Below are 18,336 nucleotides of genomic sequence, written 5' to 3'. Positions count from 1 at the left end.
AGATTTCCAATGCTTCCAGCAGCTTTGGAGTGAGTAACTCTGATATGTTTGCATCTGACTTCTGACCTAAACTTTAGTGTTATTTTCAGCTGTTCTTTGACAGGGAATCCAACAGCTGCTGTTTAATACCACAGACAACTTGTGACACAGGCTGAGTTTCTAGCAATAGGATTAATCTCCCACTGTGGGGCACTGATTTGAAGCTGGCTATAATTTTCCTGCACAGGAGGTGGGGCTAGGGAATAAAAATCAAGCCTGAATACAGTACAGTGCTTTCCTTTTTGTTTTTGTTTTTAATTGCAGCAAAATATATGCCTTAATAACCTTTAACCACACCAAAAAATTTTCTTGCTGCAATGAAAAGGTAACAGCAAAGGATTTTGCTTTCTCATGGTATTGATAACTGAACTTGAAAACCCTGTTCAATGGAGCAGAATAGTCACAAAGAAAATCTGAAATGATAGGTACCTATTTATAAATGCTGGTCAAAATATTTTTAAAAAATTCCTAAGAAATCTGAGGCTCTGAGAAAATGTGGTTATTCCATCTAAACTTCATTTGGCAAAGAACAGTAAGTTTTAGAAAAGCAGATTAATCTAAAACTGTCTTTTAAGAAATTTGTGACTTAACCCCAAGACAAATACCAAAGCTTTTTTAGAGTACACTTTGGTAGTTTTCTTTGCATGAGAGAGACTTCAAAAATCTTGAAAAGATTGATAGCCAGGTCAATGACTTACTGGTTTCAAAGTCCGTGGTTACAATTGCATAGTTTCGGTGGCAAAACTAATTTGGGTTGTCAGGATGTAATTTTTTTTTCCATTTGTTATCAAACATCAGCTGATAAGGAAAGAGCTTGAAGCTGTCCTCCACATTTAAGATAACAGCAAAAATAACAGGCACTTAGCGTTACCATACTAGGGGCGTGGCAGTTCTCTCTCGTTCGCTTCGCTCCTTTCTCTCTCACGATAAACTCAATGGGGTTGTCTATTTTTAACCTCCTGTTCTTTCCTTTTGGCAGAGTAATCAGTGTGAGCTGAGCTCTTTCCCTGAATGAATCCAAGTAAGCCTGGTGGTTGCCTTCTGAAATGACCAGCAGACAAGCAACTGTCCAGAGGCTGCCCAAAGTATAAACTGTGGTTCTAAAGTACCATGTCCAGCCAAGGAAGTCCTAGTGTGGAGCTTTCTACGACGACAGTCAGTTCAGTTGCTGTGCACGCTGGGGACTCCAAAATCGTTATAGCTGTCATAAAGGTAAGCTAACAACTTCATTTTTTCTGTGCGGCTGTGGGCTTCTAGCTGTGTGTTGAAAATCCTAAAGAAAATTCCATGCAATCGGCAGGACAAAGCATAGAGAAGACAACGCAGAAAGCACTGTTACTGCTTTCTTAAATTGGCTACTAAGAGGAACCTCTGCAAGTTTCAGCAGTTACCAGAGATTCTCTTTCCTTTCAGTCAGCCAGAAAGCATCTACAGCTGCTTGATTTAAAAAAAAAAAAAAGAAAGAAAGATAAAGAAAAGAAAACTTCTAGCATATACTATTAATTTGGTCTTTAAAAGCAAGGCATTGGTAATTGGAAGCTCATGATTGCCTGACTAAAGAGTCCAATGGACCTGTGAAATGCTCGTGATTTTTGAGAGTGGATGTGATGGAGATGGGAGGAGGCAGGTCCTGACAGACATGGGGAGGGCACCGCTTTAAGCATGATGGAACTCAGAAAACACTTAAGGAAAGGGCTCTGATATGTGCCCTTTGCAACACTGGTTTTGACATGGTAAAGACACTGCTAAATCCTTGTTCAGTAATGAAGACCCTGCAGGGAAAGGTACAAAATGTTTGTGTCAAATTTGTTCTTAACAGCAGGAAGTAGAAGCCACTTAGGGTTTACGATTACTGCATGTTTTATGACAAGCCATTTGCCCATTTGCAAAGATGACCACACATCTTTAGATTGAAGAAGACATCCATGATTTTATTCTCCATGGAAATGCCCTGCAAAAAAAAAAAACCTTTCAAGCACTAGACTTGGGCTTTAGATGATATTCCACCTAAATAATTCAGTGTTTAATGAAGGGAAAGCTGGCAAACAAGCTGATGGTCACAAACCAGTTACTTTCAGGTCCCCACCAGGCTTAATTGAATGACTTTTCTGGCCTTTTGTTAGAGCATGGACAGCAAGCGTGTTTACTTTAACTTAATTGCTGTGAATTTTATGGTAATGTGAAATTTCATACCAGGAAAACAGCACTTGATATTGAGCAAAACGATTCACTATAGAAGGACAGAATGGAAAGTGCTCCTACCGAGGCAGATTTTCTGGTGTTGTGAGACTCATCTCCCACAGGAACCAGGCCTCTGCCGACTTCCTCACCCTCCCATCTTTTCAGAGTCCCGGAGTGGAGATGAGAAGAAGCCTGGCGCAGAAGTGGTGCGAACAGACCACTTGCACGGGATTAATGATACTTTGAGTTAACTGCAGATTTCAGCAATGAGGGAAAAGAGGCAAACTCACTATTTTTCAAAAAGTTAACTTTTCATTTCCTCAAATATGAAACATTCTTGGAGCAGGATGAGGAATTATATTAGAGGATAAATTACAGAAGAATCAGAGGTAGCTTGCACACAAAAAAATTACACTGGAAATTACACTGGAAAATTACATGGGAAACTCTTATTTTAACTGAATTGTGTTTCTAAGAATGTTCCCCCAATACCCTCTCCTCAGCTCTCTTACCTTACTGCCATCTCCATACAAAACACACCCCAAGCAATTCAGAGTAGAAAGTCCGTCTTAATGGAATAGGAGTGCCTGTGTGTGATTTATAGTGACTTTCCAAACTGTCTCAGGGGACTGAATATATTCTAAAATAGAAACACGTTTTTCTAATTTCTCTTTAGTAATTCATGTATCTGCATGCACATGCCTGTTAGTGGTTCCTTTTGCTTAATGAGTTGTTGCTTCTTAGAAAAGCAATTCCTCAGGAAATGCAATGACAAATTATGTCTTAGAGCGGTGTAAATCTTATGTGGAAAGCAAGTTGACTGTGCTCAAATGGCAGTTGTCACAGGCATCTAATTTTGTTAATATTTTCCTACATGCTTTAATGAATATTCAACAACTAAGGTTGGAAAACAGTATATTTTACCTTTGAAATAAGATAAAAATCAATTCCTTCATCTGATATTTATTATTTTCAGCTAAACCAGCAAGGCCAATATAAAGACACTTATCAAGCTAAACTGCATTTACAAGAACTTTCCTCTATGGTGAAATTTGCATCCTACTTGCCCAAGTAGAATTTCACTGTTTTTATTGAGTTCAGTTTTATGAGTGAGAGAGGATACAGTTGTGTAAATTATTCTGTAACTTTATAATATTCAGTAATATGTAATCCGTCATATGTTTTCCTCATTTGGGAATTTTTAACTCAAATCCCATATGCCATGAGAGAATAATTTATCCTAAGAATAAAAAATAAAAGGCAGGGCATGGATTTATATTAGATCTGCTGTTTCAATTGAAGTAAACCCCATATCTATGGAAAGAATGGACAAAATAGAAAATAGAAAAAAGTGTTTACTGTATAACTGGAAATTTAAAAGATATATTAAAAATGAGAAGGGTGAAGAGGAAGGAGCAAGAGGAACTAAAAGTGCACTTAATTTAATTTTTATTTTTAGTGTGGCAAATGGGTACAACTTCAACTGGCTGAATCACAGCCCAATCTTCTAGAAATTGGCAGCAGCCAAGATGAAACCAAAAAACTTCTTCATGATCATGAACTTCTTTTGGCCAAGCTCAAGGTAAGATACTAAGATGTGAAGCAAAAACAAAATTAAAGAGAAATTTAAAAACTATTTCTTATACTTCTTGATTCCTCTGCTGTTACTGGCCTAGTGCCACTTTAATATGGTACCAGGTAGATAATGGAAAAATCAGTAGTTATTTACGCACAAACAGCATCAGAGAGAAGTGACAAGATTTTAAAAAATTTTCCCTAATGTGATAGAAAATATGGAATGATAATATTTTCACTGTGGAGAAACAAGTAATTTTTTTTTTTCCTGGCTGCCTCAGTGGAAAAAAAAAACTCCATCATTTTTTCATTTCATGCGTTACACCATCAAGTCACAAAAACAGATCCACAATTTCTATTGTTAATGATACCTGCTGGCAAAAATAATTTAGAAGACTTTTCCCCCTGTTGGACTATTGAAAATATCTGATTCTGTGCTTAGTATTAAGAGTTCTTGAAACCAAATAATACTTTTAGTAAAACCAGACATACTATTTTATATATGTTGAGAGTATTTAGTTAGAAATCTAAAAGTAACATTGGTTTGAGGTTGCCAGATAAAGGCCAGATAAGATCAGAGCCAGCTACATAATTTGTGGGACCCAGGGCAAATAAAAATTTGGAGCTTTTTGTTCAAAAAGCAGGGAAAGGCATTTTCTTGACCCATCATGGTGTATTTTATTCACTACTTAATGTCTAGCTCCTTCATGTGTAAGATGAGTGCAGACCCTCACAGGTACATGGCCTCACCCATGACTCAGTGCAAAGGACTGGGTTTGTCCCCACCCTTCTTAAGTTTCACCTTGGCCACAGCTCCAGCTATAGGAGGTGGCAACAGTCACTGAGTGGAGCTGAGGAGCAGACAGGACAGCCGACTCTATCTCCAGGAGATAGGACTGCATGTCTGATGAGGTGCCAAGCCCTCAGAACTTGCTCTGTTGTCCCATTGGACTTAATTTACAAAACACAAATGTAAAGAATTTCAACACAGGAACAGATACAGCATTAAACCCTAAATGGTGTTCCATTCTGAGGAACCTCTGAGGGAGCCAGCCCTGTAAGTAATAACCTCATAGACAAATGAAATATCTTCACTAAGATCAAAGAGGTTCAAAGAGGTTTAATGAGGATTCAGAGGACTGCAAAGACTAGGATGCTCTACATTTTTAGTACTTTAATATAACTGTTTTCTTTGTTACATCTAGGCTGAAATTCATACTTGCTTTCTAAATTTAGAAGCAGATTTGATCTGCATCTGATATATAGACAGTGGTTTTCTGCTTGAACAGTGGTAAAAGTAATTGAGTAAATGAAACCAAGAAGTTGAAGAAAGAATTAGTACAAAGACAAAGGCCCTTAGAATGCAGAATTTATTCCCGTTTGACAACTCCTTACTCTGGGATTTAAGTTGTCTTGAAAGGCAGAAATCCCTACTTATTGTTAAGTCTTTTGTTATGTAGGAAAACCCCATTATGATATGGAAGATCAATGAACCAGGAATTAAAACACCTATTGTTTAGCTCTACTTATGTCACAAACTAGTGTGATTTGGCTAACAACTCAAGGTCTTCCTGCTACACAAAAAGTTGTGTAAACTTGTCGTGAATCCCCAATTCCATGAACTGTAGAAACACAATACTTACTTGAAGTTTCTGACCATTTCCAGAAGTTTGCTTTCTCATGATCTCTTGTGTCCCCAGCTCCTTTGTATATACCAGCCAACTGTTTCTGCTGAAGCTAACCTGGGCTTGAAACCACATATTTTCCCCAGTTCCCGCTAGTAATTCATGCCCAGCCAGCATTTCCCAGTCCACTGATAAATTGTGGGTAGTGGTGGGTGAGCTCAGCTCAGTTTGGAACTCTCAGGCTACCTCACTTCTCCCTTCATCCCTACTCCATCCAGGACTACAGAAGGGAAATGCCTTCTTACATGCAGCAATTCAGCTCCTGCCTTCTACCCTGTGCTCAAATGTGCATACCTAAATCCATCCCGTAGCTCAGCTAGAAAAGGGTTTTTCTGTAGTATAGTTTGAAGTTGAGTAGAGTGATGTCTCCAGCATCATTCTTTTGCTTAGGATTGCCTTGGCTATTTGGGCTCTTTGGTTTCATATGAATTTTAAAAGTTTTTTTTCTAATACTGTGAAGAATGTCAATGGTAGTTTAATGGGAATAGTATTGAATCTATAAATTGCTTTGGGCAGTATGGCCATTTTCACGATATTGATTCTTCCTATCCATGAGCATGGAATGTTCTTCTATTTGTTTGTGTCATCTCTGATTTCTTCAAGCAGTGGTTTGCAGTTCCCCTAAAAGAAGTCCTTCACTTTTCTTGTTAGTTGTATTCCTAGGTATTTTATTCTTTTTGTGGCAGTTGTGAATGGGAGTTCATTTGTGATTTGGCTCTCGGCTCGCCTGATGTTGGTGTATAGGAATGCCAGCGATTTTTGCACATTGATTTTGTATCCTGAGACTTTGCTGAAGTAGCTTGTTAGCTTCAGAAGCTTTTGGTCTGAGATGATGGGATTTTTCCTATATCTTTAGATGTAGGATCATGTCATCTGCAAAGCTAGTTTTACTTCCTCTCTTCCTATTTGAATGTTCTTCATTTGTTTCTCTTGCCTGATTGCCCTGGCCACAACTTCCAATACTATGTTGAATAGGCATCCTTGTCTTGTACTGGTGTGCAAGGGGAGTGCTTCCAGCTTCTGCCCATTCAATATAATATTTGCTGTGGGTTTGTCATATATGACTCTTGTTATTTTGAAGCATGTTCCTTCAATACCTAGTTTATTCAGAGTTTTTAACATGAAGGAATGTTGAATTTTATCAAAGGCCTTTTGTGTGTCTATTGAGATTATCATGTGGTTTTTGTCTTTAGTTCTGTTTACGTAATGAATCACATTTATTGATTTGCATATGGGGAATGAAGCCTATTGATTGTGGTGGATAAGCTTTTTGATGTGCTGCTGGATTTGGTTTGCTAGTATTTTGTTGAAGATTTTTGCATTGATGTTCATCAAGGCCTGAAGTTTTCTTTTTTGTTGTATCTCTGCCAGATTTTGGCATAAGGACAAGTTAGGGAGGAGTCCCTCCTCCTCAATTTTTGGAATAGTTTCAGTAGGAATGGTACCAGCTCTTCTTTATACCTCTGATAGAAGTCAACTGTAAGTCCATCTGGTCCTGGGCTTTTTTTGGTTGGCAGGCTATTTATTACTGCCTCAATTTCAGAACTCATTATTGATCTATTCAAGGATTCAATTTCTTCCTGGTTCAGTCTTGGGAGGGTGCATGTGTCCAGGAATTTATTCATTTTTTTCTAGATTTTCTAGTTTATGTGCATAGAGGTGTTTATAGTATTCTCTGATGATTGTTTGTATTTCTGTTGGGTCAGTGGTAATAACCCCCTTATCATTTCAAATTGTGTTTATTTGATGCTTCTCTCTTTTCTTCTTTATTAGTCTTGCTAGTGGCCTATTTATTGTATTAATTGTTTTCAAAAAACTAGCTTTTTGGATTCATTGATTTTTTGAAAGTTTTTTTGTGTCTCTATCTCTTTCAGTTCAGCTATGATCTTGGTTATTTCTTGTCTTCTGTCAGCTTAAGTGGTTTGTTGTTCTTGGGTCTTTCTTTTAGTTATGATGTTAGGTTGTTAACTTGAGATTTTTCTAGCTTTTTGATGAGGGCATTTTAGTGCTATAAATTTCTCTTTTCATACTGCTTTAGCTGCATCCCAGAGATTCTGGTACATTGTATCTTTGTTCTCATTAGTTTCAAAGAACTTATTAGGCTGGGCACAGTGGTTCATGCCTGTCATCCCAGCACTTTGGCAGGCCAAGGTGGGTGGATCACCTGAGGTCAGGAGTTTGAGACCAGCCTGGCTAACATGGTGAAACCTCGTCTCTACTAAAAATACAAAAATTAGCCAGGCGTAATGGTGTGCAACTGTAATCCCAGCCACTTGGGAGGCTGAGGCAGGAGAATTTATTGAACCCAGGAGGCAGAGGTTGCAGTAAGCTGAGATCATGCCATTGCGCTCCAGCCTGGGTCACAGAGCAAGACTCTGTCTTAAAAAAAAAAAAAAGAACTTCTTGATTTCTGCCTTAATTTCATTATTTGACCAAGAGTCATCCTGGGGCACATTGTTCAATTTTCATTTAGTTGTATGATTTTGAGTGAATTTCTTAATCTCAACTTCTAATTTGATTGTGCTATTGTCTGAGAGACTGTTATGATTTCAGTTCTTTTGCATTGGCTGAGGAATCTTTTACTTCTGATTATGTGATCAATTTTAAAGTAAGTGCCATGTGGTGATGAGAACAATGTATGTTCTGTTGTTTTGGTGTGGACGGTTCTGTATATAACTATCAGGTCCACAGTTAAAGTCTGGTGCGGTGTTAAAGTCTACCACTATTATTGTGTGGGGGTCTAAGTCTCTTTGAAGTTCTCTAAGAACTTGCTTTATGAATCTGGGTTATCTTGTATTGGGTACATATATATTTAGGATATTCAGCTCTTCTTGTTGAATTGAACTTTTTACCTTTATGCAATGTTCTTCTTTGTCTTTTTAAGTCTTTGTTGGTTTACAGTCTCTTTTGTCAGAAACTTGGAATGCAAATCTTAATTTTTCTGTTTTCTATTTGCTTGGTAAATTTTCCTCCATCCCTGTATTTTGAGCCTATGTGAGTCTTTGCATGTGAGATGATCTCTTGAAGACAGCATACCAATGGGTCTTGGTTCTTTATCCCACTTGCCATTTTGTGTCTTTTAAGTGGGCGTTTCCATTTACATTTAAGGTTAGTATTGTTATGTGTAGATTTAATCTTGTCATCATGGTGCTAGCTGGTTATTTGGCCAAAAAACCCCACAACCAACCCCATTAAATAATAGGCAAAGGACATGAACAGACACTTCTCAAAAGAAGACATACATACAGCCGACAAACATTAAAAAAAAGCTCAAAATCACTGATCAATAGAGAAATGTAAATCAAAACTACAATGAGATACCATCTCACACCAGTCAGAATGACTATTATTAAAATGTCAAAAAACAGTAGACGTGGCTGGGTGCGGTGGCTCACACCTGTAGTCCTAGCACTTTGGGAGGCCGAGGCGGGTGGATCGTGAGGTCAAGAGATTGAGACCATCCTGGCTAACACAGTGAAACCTCATCTCTACTAAAGATACAAAAAATTAGCCGGCCATGGTGGCAGGCACCTGTAGTCCCAGCTACTCAGGAGGCTGAGACAGGAGAATGGTGTGAACCCAGGAGGCAGGGCTTGCAGTGAGCTGAGATCATGCCACTGCACTCCAGCCTGGGTGACAGAGTGAGACTCCGTCTAAAAAAAATAAGCCAGGCACAGTGACTCACACCTATAATCCCAGCACTTTGGGAGGCCAAGGCGGGCAGATCATGAGGTCAGGCAATTGAGACCATCCTGGCTAACATGGTGAAACCCCAACTCTACTAAAAATACAAAAAATTAGCCAGGCGTGGTGGTGGGTGCTTGTAGTCCCAGCTACTCGGGAGGCTGAGGCAGGAGAATGTCATGAACCTGACAGGCAGGGCTTGCAGTGAGCCAAGATCACACCACTGCACTCCAGCCTGAGTGACAGCGAGACTCTGTCACAAAACAAAACAAAACCAAATGGAAAAACAGCAGAAGCTGGTGAGGTTGTGGAGAAAAAGGAATGCTGTTACCATGCCGGTAGGAGTGTAAATTAGTTGAATCATTGTGGAATTGTGGAAGACAGTGTGGCATTTCCTCAAAGACCTAGAGGCAGAAATACCATTCAACCCATCAACCCCATTACTGGGTATATACCCAAAGGAATGTAAATCATTCTGTTATAAAGTTATATGCATGAGCATGTTCATTGCAATACTATTCATGATAGCAAAGACATGGAATCAACTTCAAACCCCATCAATGATAGACTGGATAAAGAAAATGTGGTACATATATACCATGGAATATGATGCAGCCATAAACAGGAATGAAACCATGTCCTTTGCAGGGGCATAGATGGAGCTGGAGGCCATTGTCCTTAGCAAACTAACTCAGAAACAGAAAACTAAATATCATGTGTTATTACTTATAAGGAGGAGCTGAATGATGAGACCACATGGACACAGTTGGGGGAGCAACACACAATGGTGCCTGTCAGAGGGTGGGAGGTGGGAGGAGGGAGAGCATCAGGAATAATAGCTAATGGATGCTGGGCTTAATACCTGGGTGATGGGATGATCTGTATAGCAAACCACCATAGCACACTTTACCTATATAACAAACCTGCCCATCCTGTACATTTAGCCCTAAACTTAAAATTAAAGTTGGAAATAAAAAAAGAAGAGGGGTTTCCATTTCTATCCTCTTTAGAAAGCACTGGTTCTAGAGTTAAACATCTTGTTCTTTGATGCCATTCAGGCTACATGTGGACTAGCCATTTAAGTTTTCTGGACTTCAGACTTTTTATCTTTAAAATGAAGGAAGAGGACAGATTAAAGCTTCATATTTATTGTGGATCCTACCATAATGTACATTCTCCCTCCCTGCACATGGATCTAAGAAAATGAGGTCTCAAACAAAAAGATCTTTTACCTTCATCTAGACCTCTAGCCATAACCTCTTAAGGTCCATCTTTCATATTCTCCCCCAACTACTCACCACTCTCAATCCAGCCACTCAGCCCTAACAAACTTTAACTAGTAGTTTCATCATCTAGATATACCTAAATCTAATATTATGAGTCTAAAAAAGAAGACAATGATCAAGGAGTCTGAAGTCTATGTCAGATTTGCTGAGAAAAGACTTTTAAAAATAATGAAAATGTAAATTCCATTTCACAAATGGACAGATCATAAATTCAACCAATTTACTAGTTACTGTGCTGTCAAGATAGGCACAGACTTAACCTGCAGCAGAAAATTGTTAGATCCAAGTTGGTTTGAATGTGAGCTTTTGAAGGATGAGGACATTAGTAGTTCAATAAGCCAATAGTACTTAATATTTAATGTTTATTCCAGTCCTTTTTGTATGTACAGGGTCTTGCAATTTGTTCTAATCATAAAGAATGCTGTGAAAATGGCATTGGAAGGGTGTCGTATTTGGTGCTGAGTCCACTCTGATTTGGGCACAACACTTAGTCTCTCTGGTCTCAGGGTCTTTATTTGAGAAATTAGAATAATAACGGTTACCTTCACACACCTAAAAAGAAAATTTGGAGAAGAAATACAATAATATATGGAAGTACACGCTACTTTTCAAAGAAAAAGTGGCATAATTATTATGTTAATGAGTACATCAGAGTAATTTGATATATTAAATGTTTAATTTAATAGAAAAGCTATTTTCTGCTTTCCACTGAAAATTATCTCAAACTCTAGTAATATAGACTAAAGAAAAAAATTCTGAAAACCCAAAGTGCCTCTAATGTTGGTAATATCTGTACCCTAGAGATCTTATTTTCTCTTCTGCGATGTACTTAATCTCAGTGGAGTGTCCAGAGAAAAAATATTTTCCTGTTTTCAGTGATGAAAATATAATCAAGTGGAAAAAAACTTTAATTCCCAAAAGGCATCTAGATTTCCAAACCGTATTCAAATCATTTACAATGAAAAAGAAGGATTCCAGAAAAGGTAGATTTAAACCAGGTAAAGAAGATCTGCCTGTGGCTACTATTGACATTACATCCTCAGGTGAGGTGCAGAGTGTTAAAGGAAGAAAAAAAGTTGGAAATTCCTTAGGGAAGTTGCCAAGAATGTTCTTCTTAACATCTGACTTTCCATTACATTGCTGTTGTCCGGGGGAATTATGACTGTAAGAATCAGGAAAACCTCCTGGGCACTGGCAACTATAGTTGCAGTTAGCATTCAGTGAAGAATGACCCTTTAGAGTGGTAAAACTCTGGAAAATTTCACCTCTAATTGGACTCTCATAAATTTACTGGTATCCTGTTCTGACTGAATCTCCAACTCAGGGAATGCTTGCCCTATTTCTATTTTCTGAGCCAGAAATGAATGTACTATAAATAGAATATATTAGTAGTAAAACTAAAAGTCTTATAAAAGACTTATATAAAAGAGATAGTGAGGTTTTCTGGTGTTGATGCGAAATATTTACTAAGAATGCATTTAGAAAATATTTTTATTATGGTAAAATACACATAACGTATAATTTGCCATTTTATTCATTTTTTATGTACAATTCAGTGGCATTAGTTACATTCTCAGTGTTTTGCAACCATCACCACTATCTATTTCCAAAACTTTCTCATCACCCTAAACAGAAACTCAGTACCCAGTAAAAAAAATAACTCTAATTATTACTTCCACTGGTAAGCTCTAATCCACTTTTTGTCTCTATGAATTTGTCTTTTCTAGGTACCTCATATAAATGGAATCACACAATATTTGTCCTTTTGTACCTGACTTATTTCACTTAGCATATGATGTTTTCAAGGTTCACCCATATTGCAGCATGTATCAGACATTCATTCCTTTTTGCATAATGAATAATAATCCATTGTAATGACATGGTACATTTTGTTTATTCATTCATCTGTCAATAGACACTTAAGTTGTTTCCACTTTTTGGCCCTTATGAATGATGCTACAATGAACATTGGTGTATGAGTATCTGTTTGAGTATCTGTTTTCAATTCTTTTGAATATATATATAGGAGCAAAATTGCTGGGTCCCATGCTGGGTATTTCTGTTTTTAGCATTTTGAGGAGACACTAAAACATTTTCCACAGCAACTGCATTAACTTTTGTTCCCACCAACATTATATGTGTTCCAATTGGTCCACATCCTGTCCATAACTTGTTGTTTCTTGTTTGTTTCTTTTTAAAAAAGTCGTAGCCATCCTGTTAGGTGTGAAGTGATACGTCATTGTGGTTTTAATTTGGATTTCCCTAAAGTGGATGATGTTGAGCATCTTTTCATGGGCTTATTAGCCAATGTATATCTTTTTTGGTGAAATATCTATTCAAATCCTTTATCCACTTTTAAAGCAAGTTGTTTGGATTTTTTGTTGTTGAGTTGTAGAAGTTCTTCTTATATTTTCGATATTAATGGCTTATCACACACATGATTTACAAATATCTTCTGCCATTCTGTAGGTTGCTTCTCATTTTCTTGATGATATTCTTTAAGAATGTATTCCAAAGCTGAGTGACTTGAATTATTTATATTTGCATATTAGAGGAAATTTCATAGCATGTGTGTTGCGAATGTGATGAAACACTTTCAGACAGTGTTAGAAGAGGCCTAACCTGTTTTACATGATCTGTGTCACAGCAGTGTTTTACTCTAAATGCTTACTTTATATAGGAGCCAATTTATCTCTTTCCCTGTGCTCCTGTCGACCCACACCTTCAGGAGTTTACTCTCTGAGAAGTGTTGGGGAAGATGTTTCCATTTATATCTCCTCACTTTCTCTTTCCTACACAGGCAGGGAGGCCTGTGTCACCTTATTGGTGAGACTGGGGGAGCCTCAAGGGCTCTTTCCGCAGATTCACTTAACTATGGGCTGCAGGCTCTCTTCTCTCTCTGCTTCTGCTCACCTGGCCAGATGTCCCCACCTGGCAGACACAGGCCACAATCCTACCTAGGGCAGCCAGTTACGTATCTGTGCCTCAGATCCGCCTCTCTCCACAGGGAGGTTCTATGGGATAGGTTATAGGGAGAAAATGCAGAAATGCAAATCAACCCCATCCTCCAATCTAGCTTTACCAGTAATAACAGCATATATTCTTATCCCTCCCTCACCCGGACTTCTATTTCTCAGTTGATTCAGAATCTTGAAGGGAAAGGAATGAGATCAATTGGCACCTTCCAAATTCCAACACAAATTGATCTGTGTTTGAAATAGATGGTGTTCTCGGCTTCTATGTATGTAAAGTTCCTGCCTTATTTTTCATGGATCATTTTGAAGAAGGTGACTGGAACAACGTGGGAACAATGCCGGAATTGTGGCCGGGTGGTAATTAGTCAGTGCTTTAATTTCTCTTTTAGGGTTTTGAAAATGGAGAACTTTTTCCACTAAAAAATGAAAATAGTATTCTCATAACTATGAGGCAGCACAACTTCCTGGTGACTTTCCCTGCCTCGCTTGGCACCTTGCTTGTTTATAGAGTGTTTTCTTTCCCTGGTTCATTTCCAGTGGCTAGAAGGGAGCAGTACAGCGGTCTAAGAGGCTTAAGTTTAAATAGCATTCTTTATATTTGAAAAGTGCCTTGACCGATTCTGTAAAATATGGTTTTCACAAGTAGATGTGAGACATGTTTATTTAAGAGAGTCTAGGGTGTCCATTAAAATAGGCTTCTTCAACATGGAGTTAGGATACATAATATTCTGGATATCACAAATAATTTGTTACCAGTTCAGGCTGAGTGGGCGTTTAGAGTATGACCATGACCAATGAAGTGTTGATGGAGTTGATTTACCAAAAGGGCAAGAATTCTAGGAGAGAATTTTGTAGGCAGAGACCGAAGAGTAAGAAAATTTACAAAAGACACTCCTGACCTCGGCCCTGTCCTGGCCCAGGCATCAAGGTTGGACTTCTTAGCAGAGGCTGACAGGCCTGTGAAAAAGATGAGGCACACGCCATACTTCTTTGTTGCTGGGACACCAAATGACACAGAATAGGCAAAAAAGAGAGGTGTCCTCCATATTTCTGCAAGGAACAGAACCTGGCTTGGTTATAGCAAATATTGTCAACTCTTTTGGCAGCTTTGAAAAGACCTAGTACTCAGGAATATTATGGTAGATGAAAGATGGCTATTAATTCGTTGAAATGTCTCCTCCTGAGAAGTGGGATCTATGTCCCTTCCCTTAAAATAGGAGACTCTGTGACTGTTTAGAGTAATATGATGATGATGTGCCATATTCTGGGCCCAGGCCTCAAGAGACTGGCTGCTTTTACTTCCTGAAACTTGGAATTGTAACTCTGGAAACCCACCCACCTTGTGAGGAAGTCAAACAGCACTGTAGAGAAGCCCATGTAGAAAAGAACTGAGGCTCCCAGGTAACAGCTTTGGCTGAAATTGAACAGTCAATCAACTTCCAGTCATGTGGGTGAGCCACCTTGGAAGTGGATTCTCCAACCCCAGTTGAGCTTCCCAGCTGACTTGCATGGGGCAGAGACAAGCCTTCTCCACTGAGTCCTGCCCAAATTGAGAATCATGATCAAAGTAAATGGTTGCTGTTTCAGGCTACTAGAATTTGGGGTGGCATGTTACACAGCCACAACTGGAACAGAGTGCAAATGCAGAAGGAGCACCCTATAGGGATTTTGAAGGCAGTGCTCATAAATGAAAAGGCACAGGCAGAGGAAAACAAGAGTTTTTATGGGAAGACAGTGGATAAGTGGAACTGAGTTTCTCTAAAGAGAAAGATGGGGTGATAATCCTAACGATAAGTAAAAAGAAATTCTGAATTTATGAGAGATTTACTTTATGAAGAATGAATGAGAACAGATTCAAAGATATGTCTACCATAATGTTAGACTGTTTGACTTGCATTCTGATAAAGTTTCTTGATAGAAAAATGTTGTAGTTATAATTCAGCACACAGATATATACACAAACTACTATGGGTATATTGTGGAAAATAGGGTATTTAGTTCTTTCAGGAAAACCTTGACAGAAAAAGTGATATTTGAGCTGCCCTGGAGATGAATATGAGTTTTCCAGAACCCATAGACTAATTTAATGGACAAACAATAGATAGGGAGAAAAATATTTGCAATTTACATGAAAGTCAAATGGTTATAATCCTTCATATTGATAAGAAATATAAATGAAATCAATAAAAAATGGACAATTTACAAAAGAGAAATACATTTCCAGTAAACATTTAAAAAGATCAACATCAGAATTACCTGAGAAATGAAACAATAATTAAAAAGATACACCATTATTTGCTAATAGACCATTATGAATTCAAAATAGCAATAACATCCAATGATGGTGAGAATGTGAGTAAAGACTGGTTGAGACTTTGGATTGACACAAGCTTTTGGAAACTGGAAAGCATGAAAATGTAAAATGCATGCATTCTGTGATCTACTAACTTCACCTCCAGGAAACTATCCTTGGAAATGAAAGCACTAGTAGAGATATTGATATAAAGATGCTTTTGATCTGATATTGACCATGTTTTCACATTTTTTTAAACTTTTAAGTTCAGAGGTACATGTGCAGGTTTGCTATTTAGGTAAGATTGTGTCATGGGGGTTTGTTGTACAGATTATTTCATCACCCAGATATTAAGCCTAGCACTCTACTAGTTATTTTCCTGATCCTCTCATTCCTCCCACCATCCACCCTCCATTAGAACCCAATGTCTCTTGTTCCCCTCTATGTGTCCATGTCCATCTGTCCTCATCATATAGCTCCCATTTACAAGTGAGAACATGCAAAATTTGGTTTTCTGTTAATGCTTTAGTTTGCTAAGGATAATGGCCTCCAGCTCCATCTATGTCCCTGCAAAGGACATTATCTCATTCTTTTTTATTGCTGCATAGTATTCCATGGTGTTTACCACATTTTCTTTATTCAGTGTACCATTGATGGGCATTTAGGTTGATTCCATGTCTTTGCTATTGTGAATAGTGCTGCAATGAACATATGTGTTTTTAGTAGAACAACCTAACTAGAAACAAAACAATATACAATAACAGGGGAAATAAAATTTTAAATTGGTAATTTATGCTTTTTTCATACTGTGAAATATTATGCTGAGCCCTAGGCTTCTTACTTGTGACATAGATAAATACAGAAGTTTAAGCCAGTGTTCATTGGGCTTTATGTTATTTGTCACTAAAAACATTTCTATTTGAAAGGCCAGGATCATAGTTAGCATTTTTGAAATCATAGGCCTGTAGTCTCCAGATATTAGTTTTCTATTTAGAAGGTACTCCTTTAAAATATAATCCTACAAACAAAATTTTCTCATGGAAAATAGAACCCATAGTCCTTATTAGTATGACAAAAAGGCTCTAGGTCTGAGATTTAGACAGACAGGACAAAACTCTGACTGTTCAATGTAAATGAAAATGACAGAGATAAAGTGGACACAGAATCCATCCATCCCCTACTCCCAATCTTCAATACGTCTGAGTAAGATTATATACTTTTGTATTCTGTCAAGAAGGTAACAGTTCTTTCTACTCTAGAAAAGACATGAAATTGTCTCTCAGTACCTATGTAGGATTGGTTCCAGGATCTCTGCAGATACCAAAATTCACTGATGCTCAAGTCCCTTATATAAAATGGCATAGTATTTGTGTATAAGCTATGCACATCCCCCTTTATACTTTAAATCATCTCTAGATGACTTATAATATATAAAATAATGTAAACATTATGCAAATATTATACCACATTGGTTTCATATTTGTATTAATTTTTGTTATGTTATTTTTTTCTGAATATTTTTATACATGGTTTATTGAATCTGTGGATGTGGATGTGAAGAACCAACTGTCCATATGTATTGTACTTAGCCTAGAATGAGAGGATTTTCTTTTATTTTGTTTTGGTTTGTCTGTGTGTTTTAAGTCCACTATGACTCCTGCCTGATTAGCCTTAGCCAGAATGCTTCTTTTCTAAACTATAGACTTTGTCTGCGATATAGTAAAAATATATAATACTGTATAAATGTATTATACACATATATAATAAATATAATAATGTATAAATGTGTAAAACACTAGAGATTTCAAGTGGCATGACTATATCATTCTCATGACAAGTTCCTCTAGCTAATACTCTTCGGGAGAATAAAGTAAACTTCTGACTGTATGATTAGCCTTGTTCTCCAAATTTTCTGTGTACTCCATCTCCTTGCTACCATATATTTGAAACTTAGGTCCTTGAGTGAAATTACAATTTTCATCTTTTTTACTGGTTCTAGTACCACAAAAGATGAAATGAACATCCTCCACCCTGTCTCTACTAACCGCAGCTATAAACCCAGGTGGAACGCATGTATGACGAGGATGATGAAGAGTTAATGCCCGCAGATAGATTGGGGGAAAGGATTAGAATTCCAAATACCACCAAACCAGCGGTGTTTTCATATGTCCTTGCTCTGGTATTTCCCAGGTTGAATTCAAAGACAAATTGACACCCTGATATATGTACCAGATGTGGACAGAAAAAGTTCCAGAAAAGCCCTCTCTTTCAGTTCTGAGCAGAGGAAAGAGGATCCAAAGGTCAGAGAGGGAGAGGGAAAAATCCCTTGCTTTTGTTTTTTGCTTTTTGTGTTTCTATTGTCTCTGCCTCAGTCCAGGCCACAGTGGCAGTGGTGATAGTGAAAGTGGAGCAACCAGGCAGATGCCTACCCTCCAAGAGAGGGGAAAACTCTCTGGCCAGAAGATCGATGGTCCCAGAGCTTGGAATGAATTCACATTGCTTTTTCTCTCCCCACCCTTTCTGCTGCTTAGTCCTACAGGTGCCATGAGAGGATGTGCACAGCAGAGTGAGGAAGCTAAAGCCCCAGCTTTAATGCCAGAGAACCAGTAAGGGGGGCT

The 18,336-nt window shown here is 38.0% G+C and overlaps 1 protein-coding gene across 5 annotated transcripts in view; it reads left to right on the top strand.

The window, feature by feature from the left end:
- Positions 1-600: 600 nt before the first annotated feature.
- The window catches only part of CCDC141 (coiled-coil domain containing 141), a 249,619-nt gene continuing 231,883 nt past the window's right edge, over positions 601-18,336 (top strand). For 3 of the 5 annotated variants that reach the window (XM_009182528.4, XM_009182527.4, XM_021924378.2), the window contains exons 1-2: positions 606-1,251; positions 3,680-3,802. In XM_009182528.4, coding sequence (XP_009180792.2) covers positions 1,150-1,251; positions 3,680-3,802 — 225 coding nt within the window. In that variant the 5' untranslated portion in view covers positions 606-1,149. Of the gene's footprint in view, positions 1,252-3,679; positions 3,803-18,336 lie in introns of all 5 variants that reach the window. The other 2 variants (XM_031651875.1, XM_003907670.5) reach the window with 1 other exon arrangement.

Source organism: Papio anubis, chromosome 10 (genome assembly GCF_008728515.1).
Source record: "Papio anubis isolate 15944 chromosome 10, Panubis1.0, whole genome shotgun sequence".
Lineage (NCBI taxonomy): Eukaryota > Metazoa > Chordata > Mammalia > Primates > Cercopithecidae > Papio > Papio anubis.
The sequence above is the reverse complement of the archived record's forward strand: the minus strand, read 5'-3'. Positions and strand labels throughout refer to the sequence as shown.